Consider the following 27689-nt stretch of genomic DNA (forward strand, 5'->3'; position numbering starts at 1 on the left):
ATCCGTGTACGGTGCAAAATGTTTCACTATTACAAGCGAGTGAGCTCCCATAAGAAGCCATGTAAATTAGTGACGTAGTTATTTTTGTTTACATTTTTTCTCTTTACTAATACATACCCTTTGCTTCTTCTTCCACACCTTAGTATATATTCTCATTGATTATGAACTGTAACATTTTCAGGACACCCACCCCCTTCAGCGTTATGAAATTTGTGAACAGGCCCCATGAAAAGGCCTTTTTACTGAACGAGACTGACTGAAATATTTCGTTCGGACATCCCTATCCAAAATGTCAAAGTAAAACAAAAAAATAAAGCCGACCTAGCGTAAACGCGAGCTGTTGTAATAATTTTACCTAAAAAACATTGTAAAATATTGTAGTTGGGCTTCATTTAGTGTTTAAAATACTTATTAGCGCCACATAAAACCTTAGAAAGTGCTATATGTTGATGTAACGTGAAATAAGAGATGGTATTCCAAATTATCTGAAGCACTTCGGTTGTTTTGTCGTTTTCCGGCTTTGGTGTTGTCATTCGCTTGGAATCGAAATCCAGTTAAAAACACTTGGAAACCAAACATCAGGCAGGCCAAGAATTACAACATACGATGGATAACGACAGTGATAATGACAATGAGCATGACCAGGATAACGACAACGAAGGAGAGCTCAATTTGGCCGGATTCCTGTTTGGGAATGTTGATGAGCATGGCCGGCTGGAGAATGATTTCCTGGACGAGGAAGCAAAACAACATCTTTCATCGTTGTCGAGGTATATTTGGTTTTATCGTTTTATCGTTTGAAAATGAATGGATCCGGACTGTTATTAGCGACTGAGTACCTAAGATAAGAACTTTAGACAATACGTTACAATACCGAACACAAACAAAAAGATCTTTCAAGTACCAAGAAAACAAAATTAATCCAAAAAAGACTGACGAAATTAAAGTTTTCATTGGAATTTTTTCAAAAAATTATGTAGTTTTTTTAAGAATTTCATCAACAAATTCTTGCATAACGTATGATTCCACTTAAAGACATTGGTAATCGAAATCCCTCCATGAAATCAGTCCAATATACTTCCAATAGGACCTTCCTCGGCCTAGTGGTCCGCGGCTACAAAGCAAAGCCATGCTAAAGGTCTGGCTTCGATTTCCGGTCGGTCCAGGATGTTTTCGTAATGAAAATTTTCTTGACTTCCCTGGGCATAGAGTATCATCGTACGTACCAAACGATAAACGAATGCAACAATGACAACATTGGCAAACCAAGCTCTCAGTTAATATCTGTGGGAGTGCTCATAAGAACATTAAGTTGAGAAGCAGGCTCTGTCCCAGTGGGCACGTAATGCGAAGAATGAAATGAAGAAGATATTTTCAAGAATTCAACCTAGAATATGAAGGATAACCCCAGAAAATAATCCATGGAATTCACCCTTGAATGCCTTCTGGATTGCTGCAAAGATCCCTTCATACATTTCTCAAGAAAGTCCAGTAATTCTTCAAACGATTTAGCAAGAATTTCGTCCAAGATTTCTGCAAATGTAATAAATTTTAAAGAACTCAAGTAATGATTTTTACAGAAATTACTCCACTGATTTTTTAGGATTTCCTCCAGAAAAAAAAAAGATCTGAAAAATTTATCTACAAATATTTCCAGGTAACCGTCAAGAATACAATTAATTCTTTCTGTTTCATGACTTTGATTAATTTTTACTTTACGAACAAAATGCTTAAACAAACTATGCTGCAAATGGCCTATTTTGTATTAAATTGGTTAAAATTGATTGTTTACCAATAAGTTTGGAAAATTCCATTAGAACAATGGGGTAAATCTCGAATAAAATTTCTGTTGAAATTCCCGATAAGCTTTTGGAATTTATAATTCCTGAAAATCATGGTGGATTTTTTAGATAAACTGCTGGATGATATTCAGCCCCCTTGGTACTCTAGAAAATATCATTATCCTGTATGGTTTTCTTAAATTAATTTGTAAAAAAAAAAAATCTCCCCGAGATGACATGGCCCAGGGCTAAAAATCTCGTTAATAAAGATAGAAAAAAAAAAATGTAAAAAAAAAAACATCGAACGTAATCCCGGAAAATATTTGAATAGTAATGATCGGAAGGAATACTGTAGTATTTGCTGGTGTGTAACCTCCAATGTAATCATAAAAAATTGAGATTTTAGTTGTAAAATTACTTGAGTACTGTTTGGAAGAACTAGAAGAAATTTGTAGACGGAATATTGGAGAAATTCCTAGAAAAAGATCAAGAGGAACTCAATGAGCTGTAAATTTACAGATAAATTCCGAAGAACAGCTCTTCAAACAAACTATTGTCGAATTCGTGAAGGATTTAAATGACTGGAAGAAAAACTGGTAAAATGGCGTACTCCTTGAGAAATCTTTTAGGGTTTCGTGGAAAAATCCCGTTAAAAATTTCATAAAAAAAATAGAATGCACCTTTAAGAGATTTTTTGTAAGAAACATAGAAATCTTTGGAAGGTCTACAAGAGTAATAGCTCCCAACCTTCACGAAGCCACGACCCCCTTTGAAGCTTTACAAAAGTGGTTCACAACCTTTTTGCAGCTGCGACCCCCTTACGAGTTCTACAAACATCCCGCGCACCCCTAAAATAAATGTGCCCGAAATGAAAGTACATAGTAACCAAACGTCACGTCTGTAATCCATTAAAAGTAGTGTTGGCAATTCGCATAAATTCGTACATTCCTAGACTGATGTGTGAAGTTTTAACAACTACCGACCCTTGAATGTGCAATGTGGTTAGTATATGGAAAATACCATTGACCATTTGTAATCTTCTACGAGGTTTTCGAGACCCAACAAGGCGCGTGTACCGGGTTGCGGATAGGAGGAAAGGGAGATCAGTGGCATCCACTTAAAAAATAAGACAAAATGCCGTTCTTTGACTAGGTAATGTTATGTGATCTCCTATGGTGTTATAGTACTGTAAAGTATTTCACTCTCTGGGAATTCTGGCCTTGATATTATTGTTTCACTTTATAAATAGAATGAAATAATCAATTACAAAGCACCTTCACTGCAGTAATAAACCTGATACCATCATTTTTCTATATTTGACAAGGTTTTGAAAAAAATCAATGAGTGAAAGAACTACTTATTATATACTATTAAATGAGCCACATCAGCTAAGTCTATACATATATGTACAAATGTTACGTCATAGGGTCATGGCGAGCGTTTGGTATGTATGGTAATAGTTGATTCTTATCTAATAGGGGTATTACAAGACCACGCGGACAAATTCAAAACCAATTATTTCTATACATCGGTTTTATTAATCGAAAGGCTCAGCTATGCTGTAAAACCATTCCTTAAGGCCCAAACGCAATGATAGCGGAACGGCAACGGAAAGCGGAACCGAAACTACTTACTGCAGATATCAGTCAAACATCTCACTAAAATGTTTCTAATAATTTCGAGAGAAGTGATTGATGATTTTCTTCATTATAGAGGCTTTCAGCCTTAGGCGGGTTCACCTCTTAGAAGTCAATAGTTTGGGTAGAAATATTAATGATTTTCAACTATCAAATTCAAATTTCAAAACTTTCGAGTGTCTCGCTAGTTAAAATAGTCATACAAAATGTGTTACGAGAGGGTGGGTGGGTGTCAAAAGTAGCCATTTTTGGCGTTTTGAAATTTGTGAATAAACCCCTAAGAAACTGGAAAAATCTGCCTCTAGAGAGAATGTTAGACTCGTTGTCACACTTGGACAAAACCACTTATTGGCTGAAGAACATTGGAAGTATTGATTAGTTGTTGTTGTTGTTGAGTTTTATTAAAGACCTGTTAACCGTTTTGGTCATTCGGGTCCCGAGTATTGATCAGTAATTGTGTACATACAAATCAAACAAAATAGGTCATTTTTTTATGAGAACCGCTAATAAAGCTCAACTACAGCAAAACAAACGATGTAAGAGGTTCTTTAAGAAAAGATCAATTTATAAAAATGAAACATATCTACAATTACTCCACGGACCCCCTGTGTAGTCGTCACGGGCCCCTAGGGGTTCGCGGACCACCGGTTGGGAAACTTTGCTATTCAAAGATGGATGTTGTTGAACTGTACTGGAGTACTAATGGAGAAATCAGTAGAAGAATTGATTTAAAAAATATTTGGCGGAAGTTTTAGAATAGTTTCCGGAAGAATGTTAAGAGTAATTCCTGTGGAAATTACAGAAACTAGTTAGGTACGTCGGCTTTCCAGGAGCAAGTTCTGGATAAATTTATTTGGTTATTCCTTGAAAACTTCCTGGAGGAATTTCTAAACGAATTCATGGAAGGCTGGTGACAAATCTCTAGAGTAATGTCTGGAGGGATGCCTAAAGGAACTCCTAAAAACATCTTGAAACAATCTCTGGAGAAATCACTAGAAGAATTCCGCGAGGAATCTGAAAAGGGATTCCTGTCTCACAGAGGGTTTCTCTGGAGCCTATAGAATTATTCACCACGAATCAGTGCAAGGAGAAACATAGTAAGTTACGAGACCAACTTAGTTTAAAAAAAGATACTTCAGAGACCTTTCATCAAACATTGAGACTTGCTCTAAAATAGAGACCGAGTCTCTAAAAAGAGACCTGCTACCAACGTTGATGGCTAATCGTTACTAATAGAAAAATTTTGTTTTTTTGCAGAATGGGTCTTTCTTCGTTCCTGGCCGATGTGCTAACCGATGGAACAGAGAAGGCGCCAGTTGAGCATAGCGATAGCGATGATTCTTCATCCAGTGATGATCACCGATATGACGATAATGATGATGATAATGCCAATTACAAGATCAAAGCAGATGATGCGGTGGACTTTTCAGATTTCAACGAACTGGCTGAGGACTTACCGGTAGCCTTGGATGCTTCAGATCATAAGAAGGATTCAGGAGGGGAAGACGATTATGACGATATTGAAGCAGCTATTCCGGTGAGCAAAGTGGATGTGAAAGGATCCAATTCGGATGGTGGCCGGGATGGCGATGATGAGAAAGAAGATGGAGATGATACGGTGGACGATAAGCAGTTAATGCCGCCCCCAAGTGCTCCAATTAGCGGAACGGAAGCAAAGGTGGATGATGAAGGAAATGCTTTGGAAAAGCCAAGACAGGAACGAAAGTTAGATACACCACTTGCAGCTATGCTTCCGTCGAAATATGTGGACGTTGATGTTCGCGAATTGTTTCCCGATTTTCGTCCTGATAAAGTGCTTCGATTTTCGAGGCTTTTTGGACCGGGTAAAATTTCCAGTCTGCCACAGATCTGGCGAAGCGTACGCCGTAGACGCAAGAAAAAACTCCAGAAGTTAAAAATGAAGGATGGTTCGGATTCTACATCTGACTCGGATGAACCCCGTCGAAGGCACGGTTTTGACTGTGTTTATGCTCCTGTGCCATCCCGAGATCAGTGGGCATCGGACGATGAAGACAAACTATTAAGCCTGACTAGAGAGGAAGAAAAGGAGGAAAAACCGGATACCGATACGGGTGGCGATTCCAAGCCTAAAGTGGCAGATTGGCGTTTTGGTCCTGCTCAAGTATGGTACGACATGTTGGACGTTCCGGAAACTGGGGAGGATTTCAATTATGGTTTTAAAACTACCGATAAAAGAGAAGAAATAGACATCAAAGGTGAACCCATACCGGATGATGCTTTTCTGATGGTCTCCCAGTTGCATTGGGAAGATGACGTGGTTTGGGACGGAAATGATATAAAGCATAAAGTGTTGCAAAAACTGAATTCCAAGATTAATGCAGCCGGATGGCTTCCGTCCAGTGGATCCCGAACGGCAGGGGCATTTAGTCAGCCAGGAAAAAGCCTTCCAGCTTCACCTGCAGTTTCTGGATCGAAACATGGATCTGGTCAGGGCAAAATGAGCAAAGCGCAGATGATTATAAATGCAGCTCAAAACAAGCAACAGGAGGAAAATGATGATACTTGGTATAGCATATTTCCAGTTGAAAACGAAGAACTGGTCTACAGCAAGTGGGAAGAGGAAGTTATCTGGGACGCAGAAGCAGTTTGTAAAATTCCGAAACCTAAGGTTCTTACTTTAGATCCCAACGATGAGAATATCATTCTTGGTATTCCGGATGATATCGATCCGTCCAAAATCATCAGGAATACGGGCCCAACTCCAAAAGTGAAAATTCCGCATCCACACGTTAAAAAATCAAAGATTCTTCTAGGAAAGGCAGGTGTTATAAACGTGCTCGCCGAAGACACTCCTCCACCACCTCCGAAAAGCCCAGACCGTGATCCGTACAACATTTCCAATGATGTGTTCTACATGGCTAAGTCATCGGAAGCAACTCTCAAGCTCAAAGTTGGAGGTGGAAACTTATTGCAGCATTCAACGCCGGTCGTTGAATTGCGCGCTCCATTCATACCAACGCACATGGGTCCGATGAAGCTTCGCATGTTCCACCGACCACCGATGAAAAAATACTCGCACGGAGCGTTGGCATCGATCAATCCACAACCGGTACTGCCGCTGTTGAAGAACATAAAGAAGAAAGCAAAGCAACGAGAATTAGAACGAATTGCTTCCGGTGGGGGTGACGTCTTTTTTATGCGCACTCCCGACGATCTTTCAGGTCGCGATGGTGAACTGATACTGGTGGAATTCTGTGAAGAGCATCCTCCGCTGATGAACCAAGTGGGTATGGCCACGAAGATCAAAAACTATTACAAACGTAAAGCTGCTAAGGATGCTGGTCCTCCGGAGTTTAAGTACGGCGAACTTCACTTTGCCCATACATCTCCGTTCCTGGGAATACTGCATCCGGGACACTGCATGCAAGTAGTTGAGAACAATATGTATCGAGCTCCAATCTATCAGCATCATGTTATGGAAACTGATTTCCTTGTTATTCGAACACGTAGCAACTACTATGTCCGAGAGGTGGATGCGCTGTTCACAGCCGGCCAAGAATGTCCCTTGTACGAAGTTCCTGGTCCAAATTCTAAACGAGCCAACAATTTTGTCCGTGATTTCCTGCAAGTATTCATCTATCGTCTATTCTGGAAGAGTAAGGATAACCCCCGCAAGATTCGTATGGATGACATCAAGAAGGCATTTCCGGCCCACTCGGAAAGCAGCATTCGCAAACGGTTGAAGCAGTGTGCTGATTTCAAACGTACCGGTATGGATTCAAACTTCTGGGTAATCAAACCGGAATTTCGGCTTCCGTCGGAGGAAGAAATCCGGGCAATGGTTTCACCTGAGCAGTGCTGTGCGTACTTCAGCATGATTGCAGCCGAACAGCGACTGAAGGATGCTGGTTACGGGGAGAAGTTTATCTTCGCCCAGCAGGAAGACGACGACGAAGAGATGCAACTGAAAATGGACGACGAGGTGAAGGTGGCCCCATGGAACACCACTCGAGCGTACATTCAGGCAATGCGAGGCAAATGCATCCTGCAGCTTAATGGACCGGCCGACCCGACGGGTTGCGGGGAAGGATTTTCCTATGTGAGAATGCCCAACAAACCGACGGTAAGTGCTGTTATTGGATTTTATAGGGGATGGTCCTGTATGGTCGGACAATTAATTTCAGATTTATAATTCAAAAAGTAAAATATTTCTGACGTTCAATTTGTTACTAATTGTACGTTATACGTTTGAAAAAGCAAAAGAAAAAATATTGGGCTGACCTCCACATGGTTGCCAGCTGAATATTATTTTCAGAATTCTATTCAACCATCTGCCATATTATGTTAATATTCGCATCTTTATGCACTTGATATAACTCGTGACTAAATTTTAGAATTTTCATTTCACCGATACACAATAAACAAATTTCAGCGAAAAAAAATCAGATCCATTTTTGCCGTTCATCAACTGCTGAAAGTGCTCCCTTCCACCTGGCAGTCAACCACGTTTTATCGGTCTGCAAATACCCCTCTCAATCATTGCACATGGCGCGCACGGGTACGGTACTGTGCCCCGTACCGTTGACCGTACATAAAATCTCCGCATGTCGTTCTGGTTTATGCTATCTTAAGCTTCAGCTACATCCCGCGCCGTAGTGGTCAGAGCTTCGTGAATAGGGTCTTACAGGCTGTTGAGATCCCAGAAACGTTGAGTCTTCCCAACTGCTCGTCTAGCTGCTGGCGGTACTGTGTAGCTACTCCAGCAGTCGACAAGCGTTGAATATTGAAGCGCAGCGTTCTGTTGTTTCTAGAACTCGAAACGCTGGATACCCGCGCCAGAATTTTATTTACAACGAGATAATGATACTTGATACTTGATGGGCTACAATTCGCATACGATGAATCTACGCCGAATGGATGAGTCTGTCCGATCACGGACACTTGAATGATGGGCAACTCCTTCCTCTGAGAGAGTGCCAGCAGGAACAGCAGCTGACGATAGCTCGACTCGGGGAATAAATCCAAACAACTCAGAAGCCTTGAAAAAGGCTATTTATGTTTCGGCTGTCCAAGAAAAAGAAATTTTCACTTTAAATTTTACCGATTCCGATGTTTATTGCTCGACGGTTAAATGAAAACTGATGATTCACAAACAAACTCATTCACTTATATAGCATTCCACGAATCGCCATCCACCAATCCGTGCAAGCCTCGTTGCCATTGGTCGGTGGAAACGTAGCAAACATGTTCCTACATGTTCGTCGCGTCTCCTGCCGTCCGGGTTCTCTGCTAAATATTATCTTTACTTTTAGTTATTCCGGCATACGGGCAACGTGACCAGCCCAACGCAGCCTGTCGTGTTGTATGCGCTTGACAATATCCACCTCTTTATACACTTGGTACAACTCGTAATTCATGCTACGCCGCCAGATGCCGTTTTCGAGTTTACCGCTGAGTATTTTTCGCAGTACTTTATGTTCAAACACCCCGAAAGCTCTTCAGTCGACTTCCTTCAATGTCGGAATTAATCTAGGATTTAACGCAGGGTAAACATTTGATCCGTCGATGATCGGCACTCTCGTAAAACAGCTTGGTATTCGCCGACAAAGGACTCCTCATGCGGTCTCAATCCGTTGAACAGAATTTCAGACATGATTTTGTACGCCGAATTTACCAGTGTTATCCCACGGTAATTGGCGCACTCCAGTCGATTGTATTGCTGTGTGCGTTTAAAATGCCAATATCAAATGCAGGAACACCAAATGCGCTAATATTTTCAACAAGGAAGGCTAAGTTAAAATTTGATTTTCTTTGCTAGGCTGGCGGTGATATGCATCATGGTTGCTAGAGTTCCTTTGGTTACTTTGTGTTACCGCATTTGAAGCTCAGTTAGACTGGTTTTGCACGTCAAACGCAAACAGCAATACAAAGGGCAAATGAGACCATCCAACCAACTAGTAGGAATTTGTTCTTAATCCCATTATCCTCGAAATGATACGGTGAAGGAGATCGTACAGTTGCTCACTTCCGTATTTAAGAAGTACGGCCGAGGGTTCGCCCTTCTCAGCAGCCTTGCTGTTCTTCAGCCAATTGATTGCTTTCTATACCTTATCTAGCGTTGGAGATTCCACAGCCTATCCATCGTCATCGATTTGAATTCTGCTACCAGATCCACTTCCGTTATCTCCGTTCAACAAGGACTCGAAGTACTCTTTCCACATGGCGGCCACCATTGTTTTATCCGTCTGCAAGTTTCCATCGCGGTCGTTGCACATGGCGGGAGACGGCGCTGTTTTTCTCCGCACACCATTGTCAGATTCGTAAAACCGTCGCATGTCATTCCATAGCTTCTTGCGCCTGAGCAATTACTGCCTCGTCATGCCCTTTTTCTTTCTGCGGTGGATCCGTTTTTCGGCTGCCCTTGCTACCTTGTACCGCTCTCTACTCTTACGGGTACTAGACACCAGCATCCGGCTTCTAGCCACGTTCTTCTCGTTCGTCATTCTCTGGCACTCCTCGTCAAACAAACCGTTCCTTGGTCTTCGTTGAGCAGTACCAACCACTTCTCACGATACTGTGCTCACCGCTCCGTGGACTGACTGCCACAAATCGCTGAGGTTGATGCTCTCGTTTATTTCGCTAATCCGCTCGTCGAGCTTTTGAGGTTGGTCCGCTGCTACACCATCTGCTGACAGGCCTTGGATATTGAAACGCAACGATAGTCGATTTCTAGAACTTGAAACGGTTGATAACCGTGCTCGAATTCTGTTTACAACGAGATAGTGGTCGATATTAGGACCCAGTTCTAACATCCATGACATCAGAAAAATGTTGGCCGTTTACCAGAACATGGTCGGTTTGGTTGCAAATTTTGCTATTTGGGTGTGCTTACGGATATCCTTGCGTGCAAAGTAGTTGCTACTGATGGCCATACCCCTGGTGGCAGCAAAGTTCACTAACCGTAGGCAGTTGTCGAGTGAAGGTTCTCCGTCCCGATGATAAGGCGGAAGAAGTCCTCTCTTCCGACCTGCGCATTAGCGTCGCCGATGACAATTTTCACGCCGTGTTATGGGCATTCTCCATAGGTCTTGTTGAGATATTCGGAAAACGCATCCTACATAACATCGGGTTTGTCGTTTGCCGAAGCATAAACGTTGATCAGGCTGTAGTTGAAGAACTTGCCCCGAATCCTCAAAACGCAGATCCGCTCGTTGATCAAGTTCCACCTAATAACCTAACAACGAGATAATGATCCGAGTCGATATTAGGGCCTCGAATGGTCTATGACATCTGAGAAATGTCGTCAATCAACCAGAACGGGATTTTTTTTGGGAACAGATATCGTGTTCTTGCGTTCAAAGTAGGTACTGTTGATTTCCATCCCTTTTGCAGCAGCTAAGGTTACAAGTCGCAGTCTTCAGTAACGCAATGGAGGTTTTCCGGGTCTACTAGACAAAGAAACTTTTTTTTGTTTTTTTACAAGGGAGAAATCTGCAAACAGATCCCCTGAGAAGGTAACTCAGGGAATGCGGAAATGACGCACCAACGACGACCCGCTAAAACCAGCCTATGCACTGTACTAGAGCAATTCTTTTAGATCGATGTAGCGAGCATGCGACCTCTCACAACAATGAAACGGGGGCAATCGAACACGACGTGCCCCGCTGTTTCCTCCACACCAGCACAATTGGGGCACGCAGGAGATTCTGAGTGCCCGAACCTATGCAGGTACTGTCTATAGCAACCATGTCCTGACAGAAACTGCGTCAGGTGGAAGTTCATTTCCCCATGGTTTCTATCATACCAATCTGACAAATTTGGTATTAGCCGATAGGTCCATCTACCCTTAGTGTAGTTATCCCATTCCTGCTGCCAGCTTCTGAGCGTTTTCCTCTTTACACGTGTCGCAGACTCCTCTGGGACCCCTTTGGTTGAAGCATTGAACAGCTTCCCTGATGATAAGCCCGATGGGCGTCATCCCGGCTATGATGCACACGTTTGTTGGTGCATATATGCTGATCAGGCTGAAGTAGAGGAACTCGTCCTTCATTCTCAACATACGGATTCGATTACTTACCGGTTCCACCGGATAACTCGCTTTATCTGCTTCCCAATAAACTATGAAGCCAACTCTACGTTCTACACTGTCAGGAGACCAACACGGGCGGGTTCATTCAAAGTTCTCACGTTCCAAAATCCGGCTTCCCAATCGCTGTCCTTTATTCGTTGACTGGTCTGGTGCCGTAAATTCAATACATTGGGTTGCATTACCTACATCATGCTAAAGCATTGCCCCCTTTTCTTTATATGATGACCACGGTCATAGCCATCACAACCATCCACCTTTATCAGGGCTTTGGAACTGCAGCAGCCATGCCTTTGCATAGTGTTGGTGTGCTGTATTTTTTTTGTGCATGGGGGGAATCTGCAAACAGAAGGTAACTCAGGGAATGCGGGGATGACGCACCAACGACGACCCGCTAAAACCAGCCTATGCACTGTACTTGAGCAATTCTTTTAAAATTGCTCAAGTGGTGTACAGTGCATCGACATTACCCTTGGCCTCAGACCCAAGGTGCGCTGAATAGAACATCTGATGTGCTATACAGCACGCTACTTCCGGCATTATGTTTAGCGTGCAGGAGGAGCAATGCTGGTGATAATGCGGAGGGCGCTATTCGGTTTAGTGCCAGAGGGACTATATCTTTTTAATGTAGCCATGAATGTTTCTGACACTTGTGGGACTAGTTTAACCACCGGTGCCTGCTTGTGGAAGATCCCGGTGTGCTAAACGGTACATACATACATGCTAACGGTGGAGGCTTGGTAACTCGTTACCTAGACCGTGTCTAGATTGGCGAACGATGATCTGCCAGGGTGTGGATCGAGCAATTACAATTACTATAAACTGTGCTAAATGTATTGCATTATATTGTTGAACTTTTAAAATTACTCTTGTTCGGCCATACAGGACCTACAGGACTCTGCCTTAATTCGATGGTTTGTAACTCACACGAATTAAATATCTTTTTCAAAATCAGCAACAAAACAAAGAAGAGATTGAAAGCCAACCGAAACGAACCGTCACTGGAACAGATGCCGATTTAAGGCGACTGTCCCTGAACAACGCTAAGGCCCTTTTGCGCAAGTTCCAAGTTCCGGAAGAAGAAATCAAAAAGCTCTCCCGATGGGAGGTCATCGACGTTGTGCGAACCCTTTCTACGGAAAAAGCCAAAGCCGGTGAAGAGGGCATGGATAAGTTTTCCCGTGGCAATCGGTTCTCCATTGCCGAACATCAGGAACGCTACAAGGAAGAGTGTCAACGTATCTTCGATCTGCAAAATAGGGTACTGGCTTCTTCGGAAGTTTTATCTACGGATGAGGGCGAATCGACTGCCTTCTGAGGAGTCAGATTTGGAAGAACTGGGAAAGAATTTGGAAAACATGCTGGCCAACAAGAAAACGTCGACCCAGTTGTCACTGGAAAGAGAGGAACAGGAACGTCAGGAACTGCTTAGGAAATCATGGAAGAGCAAGGCAGTTCTAGAGGAAAGAAAAAGGATGACGATTGAAGGATATTCAACAAGTTCCTACAAGTAAGTGTTATCATTAATTAATTGTGCTATTATAACTTACTGCAACAAACTAATTTAAATTACAGCAAAAATCCTGAAGATTACCCGTACTTTCAAAAATTCGGAAGGTCGTGAGTACACTCGTGTAGAAATAGTTCGCCGAGCGCCGGTCATTGATGCCTACACTAAGATTCGAACCACGAAGGACGAGGCGTTCATCAGACAGTTTGCAACTCTAGATGAAGCCCAGAAGGAGGAAATGAAGCGCGAAAAGCGCCGGTATTCAGGAACAGTTGCGACGAATCAAACGTAACCAACAGAAGATTGGCATGATGCAGCAACAGCATCAGCAACATTCCGTCGGAACACCCATCAGTCTCGGCGACAGAGAAACCCCGGGTAGCTCGAAGTCCAGTGTCAATCCTTCGACGCCTAAAGAAAGCCATGCCAAGGAGCACAGCCCTTCGTCACGCAAGAAGGTTAAACTAAAGCCAGACCTCAAACTGAAGTGCGGTGCATGTGGCCAAGTTGGGCACATGAGAACGAATAAGGCCTGTCCGCTTTATACGGGAACAGTTCCGACACCATCGTTGAACGTTGCAATGACTGAAGAGCAGGAGGAAGAAATTGAAAAGGAACTTAACGCAGACGATGAAGATTTGGTGAATGTTGATGGTACTAAAGTTAAGTTGAGTGGAAAGTTATTGAAACGGCACGAAGATGTAAAGAGAAGGACTCTGTTGCTGAAGGTACCGAAGGAAGCGGTCAGCAAGAAACGTCGCCGTGTTGGAGGTGATGCCAACTGTGATTATCTGAAGCGACATAATAAAACTGCGAATCGTAGGAGAACTGATCCAAGCGTCGTGCTGTCTTCGCTGCTAGAACAGATACTTAACGAATTACGTGACATGCCAGATGTAGCGCCATTTATGTTCCCTGTGAATGCCAAACAGGTTGTGGATTATCATAAAATCATCCAACGACCAATGGATCTGCAAACGATTCGCGAACATATTCGGCAGAAGAAGTATCAAACTCGAGATGAGTTCATTGCCGATATCAATCAAATTGTTGAAAACTCTTCGCTTTACAATGGAGCGAAGAGTTCGCTGACGATCGCAGCTCAACGAATGCTTCAAAAATGTAAAGATCGAATGCAAGAGAAGGAAGAACGGTTGACTCGACTAGAGAAGAGTATCAATCCCTTGCTGGATGACGACGATCAGGTGGCACTTTCCTACATGCTTGGCGAGTACGTGAATGGCCCACTGAAGGCGATGCCGGAAAGTTGGCCTTTCTTGAAACCCGTCAACAAACGGCTGGTGAAGGACTATTACACCATAATTCGAAAGCCAATGGATTTGGAAAAGATTTCAAAGAAGGTGGCTTCGCATAAGTATCACTGTAGGACGGACTTTCTGCAGGATATCCAGCTGATTGCGGATAATTGTGAAATGTACAATGGATCGGAGGCAAACTTCACCAAACAGGCACGCCACATGGTGGAAGTTGTAAAGCAGGCATTGGAAGCGGTAAGCAATCTCTAGCATTTGATATTAACGGAAAAGCGATTCATAATTAATGTATTTTAAGATGGATAACATGTCACAATTGGAGAAGAACATTGCCTTGGTCCAAGAACGCGCCCGTAATGAGGATATCGACTGGGAAGACGATGAACGAGATGGCAAAGTAAGTGTCTAATTCATACTTTATTAACTGTTTTCCTGATTGTCCGTTTCAGTACTTCCAGGGATCTCGTGATACCTCGCCGGATCGAGACTATGGCGACGAGGACATCAGCAATTTGGAACGACCATCGTCGGCTGCCTCGATGGCGTCGAGCCGCCCGGGTCCCAGTGGATTGATGCGGCCGAGCATAGATGGCAAAAAAGCACGTGGAAGACCGCGCAAGATGCAGCATGAAGAAGGTAGGTTTCGATTCAGACAGCTCTATGGTGAGTTGCTGTGTAATTCGTTTCAATGTGCACATATTAGCTTTTGGCGTTGGATGTACCTGTACAGTATTGTTTGCTATAAACTGCATGTTATTGCACTTTGTACTTTTCTTCTTCATCTAATTAATCGTTTTTTTTTTTTCAAACATTAATTTAAGAAGTTTGAATGCTTGTTTTATTGAGTGCTCCAGTGTCTATCAACGGTAAAAACCTTCCAGGAATTTTGAACAGAACGTGTAGAAAAAAAAATGAATGTTCTACGCGACTGTGTCGTCGAGAAATTGTATGGAAACATTAGTTCAATTAAATTGATATTTCAATTGAACGTTATTTTTCATGCAATTATAACCAAATCGTGTTTTTGTTAGCAAGTCGTGAAGTACAGACAGGCTGACACAGGTATTATTAGGTAGTATGATACAACATACATCACTCCACAGAAACCTGACGGGAACGTTGATAATGTTCGCCGTTGAGACAATCGCTGGGTAAAACAATATAAAGAGCGGAGCGGTTGTAGTATAACTTGCATCTGCCTAGTGAATTTGGAACGTTTTTCGCGATTTAAATTGCAATTTGGATGTTTGTTTAATAGGCCTCAACTCGGTTCCAGTTGAATATAGAAATTAGGCCTTTTTAGGAAAAGGCCGCATTTGCGATGAATATCCTAGTTGGTGGGAAATGAGATGGGGCCTTTTAGAAAAATGTTATTTTTTCAACTTTCATGCATATTTTTGAATGGAGGCGTAACCTGTAGTGGTGGTATCACATTTTGGCATTTATTTGCTTGAAGCCGCGTCATAATTCATATGGCTCGGATGTGATCCAAGGGACATTCTGCGTCATTGATAGAATTGATGCCCATTTCATATAATTAATCTATTCGAAGTGGACATTAATACTATTGGTGACGATCAGTTTGCCTTTTGCTAACCAGAATGATCCGTTGCCACTCTTACTATTAGCTAGCTAGACACATCGTTATCATGTACGACGTAGGGAATATTACTCTGAGGAAATTGACTAGTAGATTCACTGAGTAGAAATAAGTGGCGACAATCTTATTTTAATATGGTTTTTACATTGCCATAAAAAGAAATACCTCTTTTGTAACAACGGTATGAATAATCTAATTCCAGCTTCATTTTCGCAAAATTTACAAGTAGAAAGTAGGCGTTGTGAAGCATTGCATTTGCCACCGAAAAGTGAATCTTGTTGGAGACTGTTATAGAAGCCTAAGGTAACTTTAACCAGTCGTCGCGCGGTTCGCCAGCGTCAGAACCACCACGCTGCTGTTGTGACCGAAAAGCGAGCTTTTTTCACCAGTGTTGTACAAAATACAACAGCGCGATGACTGAAGTGTTAAATATTCACTATAAAAATGACTATGGAAAGTAAGACGCTGAGATCGATCATTAGGGTTCACTTGCTAGGTTCGAGAAATTGTTGAACAGACAAGGAAAGTGACTTTTTTCTTTAAGGATATATGAACGTAATGACCAATAAATACTTTTAACAATAAAAAATGAAATTAACTAGAACTACTACTAAACAGCCTAATGTTGTTAAAACTTCACGACAATTGACATTTAAGTCTCTAATCTTACGTAAAAGACAGAAGTAGGTAATCAGAATAGCACTTAAATGACAAAATTATTCAAAACCATTTTGACTAGACAGTATTAGTAATGAAATGACACTACTAAGGACTGTTCATTTTATAAAGTGGACACTTTGTTTAGGGGCTGTCCATTAATTACGTAAGACAATTTTCGGGGTTTTTCAACCCCCCCCTCCCCCCATGATAAGATTTTTTTATGAAAATGAAAAATAACTTGTATGGCTAGTAAGAAATCTCAGACCCCCCTCCCCCCATAAACCCTTACGTAATTAATGGATCGCCCCTTATGTTGTATCTTTTTTATTTATTGATAAATTCGTAATCGGTTTTCTGTGCATCGTTCAACTATTATTCTACAATGCTATGAAAATATAAGATCTTAGAAAATGCTTTTGGTTGAAGAGCTAAATAGTTTTTCCAAAAACTCTTAAGAAAATCTGATTGTCAAAGTTAACATTATTTTTCGCAAAACAAAAATTCTCATTTTTATGAAAAAGTTGTATGTTTGTATCCTTTACTATTCCACTAAAGGTGTAGCTTTAAAAAAAATAAATTATATTCCACCATTCACTGACATTAGGTAACATTAGTGATATATCCATTTATGCCAAAATTTGCTGTTACACCATCCTTTCACTCCCATCAAAAGAGAAAAGTAAAAAGCGTGTTAAAACTAGTGTATATTACTAAACAAACTATATTTGTATAAACGAGAACTAAATCGTGAATTTAAACCACACTCTTAGGTATAAATTTTTTGATGGTCGTGTTACCGTGACATGCTCTATTACCGTGAGGTTAAAAAAATTCAAGTTTCAATCGATCAGATAAAAATAACGTATGATTATGTTCAAGTCTTTTATGTTTTATATAGTAGACCGTTTTATATACTTTGCATAAAAAATATGATTTGAACCATTTTGAAAATTTTAACCATAGTTACAGTTGATGTTGTTAAACATACCAGTGTTCCAAATACCGTGCATCTGACCCCGACTGCTTTGCATTTTGAAACATCTCTCAATTGAACGAACGAAGCGCATCAAAAATAAAACTTTTGTATCGAAGAACGTATTGAGATTTGCATGATGGATTCGGGAAATAAAATATATATTTCACTTCGCCATTTTGGAACTATAACTGAAACACGGTATTTGGAACACATAAGCAACCGTGCCCTAATACCGTGTATTGGCACCAGGCGATTACATTCTAACATTATTTTTGCTTGCTTGTGTGTGCAACTTTAGTTCAAGTTTGTCATGGCTTTCTAAATACTACTTAATGTGCTAACGTTTGTGACAATCATTTAGAAAAATAAATAATGTAATATGCTAGAAATCCACATAATTCCCAAATACACGGTATTAGGCAATACACGGAATTAGAGCAGGTCACGGGTACTAATAAGTCTCATACTTTTAAAATCATGTACGCATGTTTATCGATCTAAACATTTTTCTCCGAATATTTCAATTGGTAATCTCAAAATAGCATATTATAAAAATAATATGTGCAAAATAAAATCGATATTAATTCAGCGGTTTTGCCAATTTTGATGATTGTCAATGTGCTTTTAAGAGTCTTCCAAAAATAAAGCAATTGTTTTTCTATTGTGCTTTAAATTTAACGTGGGAACTAAGTGAGTAACTCTTCAGTTCCCTTCAAATTTAAAATATTTTTCTCCAAAAATATCGCGGAAAAGTTATTTTACTACATCTGTAAAATTGTTGCTCCAAAAATAACTTGATTTTTTCTAGTGGCGACTCGTAACGTCACTTTTTACCTGTTCTAAGACTCTAAAAATGACTACTTCGGAAAATTTAGATTATAAATCAAAAAGTTAATGATTGAAATCATCCTTTCTAACAAATCTCTGCTCATTATACGCAGTTCAGCAAATTTGTTGCTGAAATTCAAGAATTTCTATCCGTGGAACAGGTAGGGTAACGTATATAGTATATAACTTGGACATGCATATAATTTGGACAGGCTGGTCGTTCTATGCTCATTTGCAATGAGATGAAAAGCAATTTATGTACGGAAAATCATGTATTGCATTATTAATACACTATGCTACTTATTGATGATGGCTATTTTCATAACAATTACAAATTGGCGTCAAAAATATCAAAATTGTAAATTGTATCAACAGAACATCTGTGAAACCTACGAATGCAAGAGGATGTACAATTCAAGAACATACATGAAACCCAATAATAGCGCTCAGAATTGGCACTCATAAAAAGTTTAAAGGGTGCAATATGATAAATTATGTCTAAAATTGAAGCTAAGTTAATCCAAAATCTTAACATGAGTATATAAACCATAAATCAGGTGGTGTCAAAAATAGATTACGGTTTTTGTTCAGTTGATATAATTTGGTCATCTGATGAACCGCACTGGAATGTCGCACGTATGCATACTTGCAGGCGTATTTCATGGATCTGATGATATTTGCTTGCATTAAATGAAATTATTGATTATCACGAATATACACATCCAATAAGCGAAAAAAATGCATAAGTCACATGCAAACTCTTAAAACATTATTATATGACCTTTCTATTGAGAAACTATTGAAATAGATATTGAGATAACGCCCCCAACGCCCCTGTCTAAATTATATTCACATGAGGGTGTCCAAAATGTATATTTGATGTCCGAAATGTATAACAGACAGACCGCTAGAAAACGCTATTTTGGCAGCTAATGCTACAGTTTGTCAGCTTTTTCTCCCCAGAAACTCAAATTATAATGAGACATTAAGCATATAAGTATCATAACGTAACAAAATATTAGTATCTAAGGCAGTTAATCGATCGCCGTTTCCAGACATATCCTTAGCCTGTCCAAAATACATAATTTACCCCAGATTTGAGGTTAGGGAATCGCTACTGATTTTTTCCACAACCACACAAGAAACGTTATTATGCATGAATCTATTTGAAGAAGTCAAGTAAAGATGTTTGAACAAAAATTGAAATATTTGATTACACTCAAAATTTCTTTTATTTAAAATTTAACGAAAAACTAAATTTTTCGACCCATTTGCCTGTATTTTAAAATTTAATTCGATGACATATAGTTTTCCTATATGAAATTTATTGTCACAGGCAAGTGATCATATTAGTGTAAAAAAAAGAGTTTTCGATTACACTTTAAATTTATTTTACACAGAAAACGGATTTCCTGAGCGTTTTTGCTTGTAGATCAAAATTGAAGGCTATGGCTTGAAGTTTCTCGGTATGAATTTACTTGTAGAAATCGAGTAAATATTGTTCAGTCGAAAAAATATTTTTTTGACTACACTCAAAATTGTAATTACCTAAGAGAAAACATAAACAACTTATTTCCAGAATTTGTTCGTCTGTCAATAAAAACTCAAGGCTATGACATGTAGTTTTTTCAGTATTTAATTTACTTGTAGAAGTTAAATGAACATGTTTGAGCAGAAATTGAAATTTTCGATTACAGTCGATTACATTTCGTTCGTTGCACTATCTTTAAGTGGGCTACGTTTTAATTGGGCTCCCGTTAGTTGGGCTATAGCCCACCTAAAACGAAGGCAAACGTCATTATCTGACATAAGACGCACTTTATCAATGTTGGTAGCTCTGTTTTTCTTTTGTTCTATGTTATTTGACAGCTCACTTAGTCTTTCACTAAGTGGGCTTACAGGTTTAGTGCAACGAACGAAAGTTCACTGTACACTCAAAATTTATTTTACTTAAAATATCACGAAAAACTATATTTTTGGACCCGTTTGTCTGTTACTCAAAATTTAAAGCGATCATATATAGTTTTCTCGACATGAAATTGATTGTGAAAGTCAAATGAACATATTTAAATAAAAAAAAATGTCCGAAAAGCCTTGATTTTTTATTTATAGACGAACAAGCTTTGGATATAAGTTGTTTATGTTGTTTTTTTTAGGTAATAACAATTTTGAGTATAGTCAAAAAAATATGTTACTACTCTACAATATTCACTTGATCTCTGCAAGTAAATTCACGCCGAAAAAAACACATGTCATAGCCTTCAATTTTGATTTACAGTCAAAAGAGTTCAGGAAATACGTTTTCTGTGTAATTTTCTGGGTAAATATATTTTGAGTGTTATCGGTAATTCATGTTTTACTCAAACATGCTCACTTAACTTTTAAATTAAATTTCATGTCGAAAAACCTATATGTTAACGCATTGAATTTTGAGTTACAGGCAAAAGGGTCCAGAAAATGGAGTTTTTCGTAATGTTTTAGGCAAAAGGAATTTAGAGTGTTATCCAAAATTTATATTTCTGCTCAAACATGTTCACTTGACTCCTACAAGTAAATTCATGCCGAAAAAACTACCTGTTGAGTTGTTATTTACAGACGAACAAACTCTGGAAATAAGTTGTTTATGTTGTTTTTACGGTAAAATAAATTTTGAGTGTAGTCAAAAAAATATTCTTCAACTGTACAAAATTCACTTGACCTCTGCAAGTAAATTCATGCCGAAAAAAATGCACATCATAGCCTTTAATTTTGATTTACAGACAAAAAAGCTCATAAAATACATTTTTGGTGTGGTTTTCTGGGTAAAATAAATTTTGAGTGTTATCGGAAATTCATTTTTTTACTCAAATATGTTCACTTGACTTTCACAAACAATTTCACGTCGAGAAAACTACATGTCATCGTTTTAAATTTTGTTTTATCGTTGAATTTGTAAAAAAATGCGTTTTTCAAAAAACTAGAAAATGCCTTTTGCTTAATAACTTTGGGTAGATGCATCTATTTCTAAAACCTTAAAACGAGCATCAATCCTAAATAGTGTCCGGTTCCATCGCCAAAAAATTTTTGAAAATCGTTTCAGAAATGACAAAGATATGCATGGTCAAAGTTCCACTTCCACTCTCTGAGGGGGTTGGGAGTACAGGTGTTAACACTTAACAGCTTCCAAACATCCTCATCAAACAATACCTATTCGTGTGGTTCAAAATTCTACACCGCTTATCCGATTCTAAGTCAAATCCATTGCTTGTCCCCCCCTGGCAAATTTCTTGCTTTTCCCCCATAGTAATATTGATATACAGACTTTCAAGTGCTTGTACAGTCTCAGTTTTCATCCAAATGAGCTCAAATTTTGGGAGGGCATTTGGAACTTGATATAGAATCAAGTTGGTGTGGTGTAAAAACGATTTTTTGAACCACTAGGGTAGAAGCACCGGTTTTGGCCATACGCCAGTTGTAGCCATAGTGGATTATACACCGTTTTACATAGCCAATCAGCATGAAACCTTTTGTGTGCAGTAGATCACATTCATATGATAGAGCTACATTCATTTACTTATAATTTTAACTCCCATGCACCTAATTTGGCCAGGGCACTCCTAATTTGGCCACTCTCATGAGAAATCTATGCAATTGGCCAATTTAGGAACCGAAGTTAAATCTCTGGCCGAAACTGGTTCCGTTGGCCTATACCGTGACCTGCTCTAATTCCGTGTGTTGCCTAATACCGTGTATTTGGGAATTATGTGGATTTCTAGCATATTTTATTATTTATTTTTCTAAATGATTGTCACAAACGTTAGCACATTAAGTAGTATTTAGAAAGCCATGACAAACTTGAACTAAAGTTGCACATACAAACAAGCAAAAATAATGTTAGAATGTAATCGCCTGGTGCCAATACACGGTATTAGGGCACGGTTGCTTATGTGTTCCAAATACCGTGTTTCAGTTATAATTCCAAAATGGCGATCCCGAATCAATCATGCAAACCTCAATACGTTCTTCGATACAAAAGTTTTATTTTTGATGCGCTTCGTTCGTTCGATTGAGAGATGTTTCAAAATGTGACTCAGCAGTCGGGGTCAGATGCACGGTATTTGGAACACTGGTATATTTAACAACATCAACTGTAACTATGGTTAAAATTTTCAGAATGATTCAAATCATATTTTTTATGCAAAGTATATAAAACGGGTCTACCACAAAAGGCCGAATCACAGAAGACCGAATCACAAAAGGCCGAAACATACAAAAGGCCGAAACATACAAAAGGCAGGCCGAAACATACAAAAGGCCGAAACACATAAGGCCGAATCACATAAGGCCGAATCACAGAAGGCCGAATCACAGAAGGCCGAATCGCAAAAGGCCGAATCGCAAAAGGCCGAATCACAGAAGGCCGAATCACAAAAGGCCGAATCACAAAAGGCCGAATCACAAAAAGTCGAATCACGGAAGGCCAAAATTTTAAAACAAATTTTAGTGAGAGCCACAAACATTCAGCACATTTTTCTACAATATTATGAGCATTTTTACAGTAGGGTAAGGCGGGACAAGATGCACAAGTAACATTACTAGCTGAATAACAGTTTGTCCAGCTAAAATATGGTTAGTGTTTTTTGGGTTTGTCAGCTGGTCTATTCTTAGCTTACACACTCAAAAAAAATCTATAATTGGAGCTGTTGTATTCTGTACAACATAAGTGTAGAAACCTCGCGAAAACTGGAAGGTTATACAGTGCCTGTTCGATTTTGGCAACATGCCAAAAAAAAATTCATGTTGCCTAAATTGAACCGTTCCAAAATTTAACGGTTGTTTTTATCTTTTATCACCGTAACAGTAATTAAATTTACCTATTTTGAATATGTTAAGCCTTAAGAAGGCCCACAGAAACATTGAGATTGACAAGATTTGTGACTGATAATGATTCATTTTTTGTGTACATGGAACGCCAAATTGAAGCCGAGTCAAAATCGAACGGGCATTGTACGATGAAAAGTATTCTTAATAAACTTAGTATTCTCATGATCACTCAAACACTTGTTATACCCTCAGCAATCATTCTCCTGCTTGTTTCGTAAAAGACTATGTTGGCATTATCCTGGGCAAACGCTTGCTGTCCGAACTCGCTGTCGCTCGTCGGACCTAAAAATGGAAAAACATCCTCTGTTTGCATTATACCGGGCGAACGCCTGGATTTGCTGTTTGCATGACACCGAATAGATGCTATACACACTCTTCGGATATCAGAGACTTCGCCGCATGTAAATTTTGCACTGTTTACTGACATGACTGCATTTAACAAAGCATGGACTTATTCTTTTATATCCAAGCTTTATTCTTTAGGTTTGTAACTTTAAACTCGGCCTTCTGTGATTCGGCCTTCTGAGATTCGGCCTTTTGTGATTCGGCCTTTTGTGATTCGGCCTTTTGTGATTCGGCCTTCTGTGATTCGGCCTTTTGTGATTCGGCCTTCTGTGATTCGGCCTTTTGTGATTCGGCCTTCTGTGCATTCGGCCTTTTGTGGTAGGCTAAAATGTATTCGGCCTTTTGTGATAATCCCTATAAAACAGTCTACTATATAAAACATAAAAGACTTGAAAATAATCATACGTTATTTTTATCTGATCGATTGAAACTTGAATTTTTTAACCTCGCGGTAATAGAGCACATCACGGTATTGACCAACGGGATTTTCAAAGCGAAAAAATGGTTTTGCCTGAGTTTTGATATTTTACACATATAATATGGATTGAAAGCTTGCATTTGACATATTTGTTGTATGAATACGGCTTCCCATTCAGTTTTTATTGACAGTTTCTCTTAGGCTGGCCAAAACCGGTGCTTTTACCCTATACTACCTATATCAGTAGGAACAATAGACAGGCCTCTGCCTCTATCTGCAAGCATGCTTTTTATGATAGACCATTTCCGTCAGATCTAATACTCTTATTTTAGGTTATAATTTGATACTAACATTTTTTGCTTGCAGTTTTCCTCCTCGTATATGCTTGATTTTTATGTTAGGTATTTTTACACTAATTTTCTATACCAAATGTAATTGTGCACAAATAAAAAAAAATATATATGCGATTTCAATCGTAAAACGTAAGGTTACGAGTCGCCACTATTCTTTCCAATCATCCATTTATTGAAACGGTCTGTTGAAATAAACGCATGGAATCATTTTTCCAACAATTTTCCACAGATTTGATAAGGAATGTTTCAAGTTATTCGTTTAGTTTGTATCTCTACTTCAAAATTTTCAATGAATTTTTGTCAGTAAGTTCCTCATGAACAGGAATTTGACTAACAATTCTATCATGAGTTTGTTTTCCGGAGCTCGTGTATTTTCTTTTTTTTTCGATTGAAATCTGGAATATAGGTACTAACCTATATCAAGCTAATGTTTATCTCGTTACTTTTTGATCAATGTTTTGATCATATTGGTCATTAAAGTCACTATTATTTTGATGTCTGGTCGATACCAGCGCTGATATGGTTGCTTGAGATGTAAGTGCTACATTCCCTATCCCAAGTTACGGCAAGATGGGCGTTGCTGGGAATAGCAGTATTCATAGTTTTGGTACCTTTGTTTAAGGTTGGATAAAGGTCAACTCTCAAGCCCTGTTCCTGAAAGCAAGCATTATAATGCCAGAAAAGGCGAAATAGCATGCCATTATAGTGCCAAGATATAACCGTGCTTCTCTGCACCACTAATGCTGATATAAGACCACGTGAGAAACGTCAGTTTTTTTCGCCAGGTTTTTAGGGCGAATATTTTGTGCTTTCGCGTACGCAGCCAGAGAGCTTTCGCGTATGCGGCCAAGCAACTGGTACACGAGGTAAATAAATGAATGAATGAAAACGGAAACCTCTAATAGTATGCAAAAAATGTAATAAAATGATACAGATAGTACTTCTCGGTATCAGACATATTCGTTTTGGTAGTTTTCATCCTTTTGATGACTTGCAATTGTCACATTTTGATCCTCGTTTTATGATGATGAAATTCCTCATTTTGCGTCTCGAACCTGCGACACCCGTATTGTTGAGTTGTTGTCCTGCTCCTTTGCTCATACGGCCACATAAGATGAATAGTATTGGAAAGAAAAGTGACCAATTTAAACCATCACTTTTCCCCGTCATAAAACCTGCAATTGTAGTAGTGAGAAGATTTTTGTTTGACTCCCTCTTACCACTATTTGCTAACACAAAGCACGTGGTATATCTGTCAAAACACTGGATGGCATTTAAACATGCCCTGTATTCGAATATAAAGCCAATATAATGCTTATTTAATGCATGTATGCATCAGGCTTAGAACCATTAATGATGCTGTAATAGGGTTTCTATGCATCGGAAGTGCTGTTATAAGGTGTGTAAGCATTTGTGGTGCTATTATAATGCATGTACGCATCTATGATGCTGATTAAGGGCTTATTATTAGTGCTTATGGTTACTTGGGATTTTTGCTCTGGAAAATGCAAGTCATCAAGACGACCAGCTTTGATCCGAAACGCGTCTTTGGGATTAAACTGCAAAACTATAATAATATTAAATACAAAATTCACACCAGCTTCAAATAACGGTTTCCTCATGTAAAATAACTCAATTGAATTAACGCCAAATTGATTGAATTGGTGCTTTCAACTAATCCGCAAACACGTGTCCGCTTGAACTAAATACCTACTAACATGGGGTTTATATGTTTAACGTGTGTGTGAGTGCCGCCATCTTGTCCACAGTCTTCGTGTCGAGAACCTAAAACAATTCTATCCTCACCACACTATCTCGCCGTGTATACCTATCTTAGAGTTCCCGGGCATGATGATGTCACAGAGGATGAACAGGATGCTGCTCAAGCGGTCCCGTGGTCGTCCTCGTAAGGACCGCGACGATTTTGGCGGTGCCCCCATGAGTACAACCGTCCAGAGTGGAGTTCATATGCGAGGCAACCCAGGCGGGAACAGCGGCTTTGGAAGTAGTGGACCTGTCCGGGAGCTTGGTGGATATGAAGGTATCCCGTCGAGTTCTTCAACACCGCTGTTAGCCACCGATCCGTCTGCTTCTGCATTCGAAATGAACTGGATGGCAAATGCGGGCTCTTCGGAGATGGATAGGACCAAGCTAATGAGTACTAACAATCCGTTCGGGCATGACAGTACAGTTGCTACTACCAGAGGTGGAAGATTCTTTGGGGATTCGGGGCTTTTTGGGCGACACAAGCAAGGTAAGTAGCTGTCGCCACTGTAGAGTCAAGAGTAGATGTAGATGCATAGAATGCAAAATTAGTATTTTCGTAGATGTTGCATGAGTTTATCATTATATTCTATATTAATGCATATCCCACGCACTATGATGCTCTGTTAGGAATTTATAGTATAAAGGAACGTTCCAGAGTGTGGTAATAATTTATTATACTATTCTCCTACAGGTGGTCAATATTCGACCGATGACGAAGAATTCGAAGAAGTCACCATGAGCGATAATGAAGGAGTTTCGGTGACACTTGATCGATCAAATGCTCCTTCAAACTCATCTATCTTGCCTCCACAAGAAGGCGATAGTCAACAGGCGGCAGAGGCCATGGTACAGTTAAGTGGCACTCAGTCATTCTACCAAACAGCTGAAGAATCGATGGAAATTGATCCCAATTATGATCCGAGTGATTTTCTCGGAATGTCCAATCGACAGTTGGCGACAGACACCGGAGGACAACCTGGAGCAATGGATGCCAATCAATTTGCCTATCAACAGGGAAGTGCCTTTGATCCCAACTTCCAGCAGTTCCAGCAACAACCTGCTCAGTTTGAAAATCAGCAAATTATGGGTAATGTCGGGGAGGTTCAACTTCAGGAACAACCGCAACAGCAACCGAATGCTGTTTTACCACCTTTGCAGTCACTGCATAAGGATCTGGCCATCTCAGACAGTGATGACGAACAGAATAATTTACAAATGGATATATTTAACAATACGAATGAAAACGATGATAATGATGATGGAGGAGGCCTCTGGTTTTAGAATATTTACAATTCAATATATATATTAACTTAAAACGAATAAATAATAAAGGCATAAACCTATGGCAAACTTATCGATGTTTTTTTTTTATTTTGTCTAGATCAAAACGACAAACATTAAGTTACTACTTAACATTTTCTACGAACTTTGGATCGATTTACAGTCTTCGTGGGAATGTATCATCATCCGATGTATAATAAATCGACACCATGACTACCTAGAAAGTCAGGGAATTTCAAAACTTCTATAAGGTATACCGGGGCAAGACTTTCAGTAACTTCAAATGTTTTTCGCAGATACCTAATTATGTAAAAAATGCTACGTTTTC

The 27689-nt window shown here is 39.6% G+C and overlaps 1 protein-coding gene across 1 annotated transcript; it reads left to right on the forward strand.

Annotated features, from left to right (window-relative positions):
- The first annotated feature begins 280 nt into the window (after positions 1-280).
- Positions 281-27434, forward strand: LOC110680659 (transcription initiation factor TFIID subunit 1-like). The gene is given in 11 exon segments (XM_021856451.1): positions 281-770; positions 4676-7523; positions 12442-12798; positions 12800-12920; positions 12923-13000; positions 13062-13255; positions 13257-14507; positions 14569-14667; positions 14720-14906; positions 26151-26567; positions 26772-27434. Coding segments are annotated over 11 exon segments (6306 nt in total). The 5' UTR covers positions 281-606; the 3' UTR covers positions 27362-27434.
- The last annotated feature ends 255 nt before the right edge of the window (positions 27435-27689 follow it).

This window comes from Aedes aegypti, unplaced genomic scaffold (assembly GCF_002204515.2).
Source record: "Aedes aegypti strain LVP_AGWG unplaced genomic scaffold, AaegL5.0 Primary Assembly AGWG_AaegL5_hic_scaff_1722_PBJ_arrow, whole genome shotgun sequence".
Classification (NCBI taxonomy): Eukaryota; Metazoa; Arthropoda; class Insecta; order Diptera; family Culicidae; genus Aedes; species Aedes aegypti.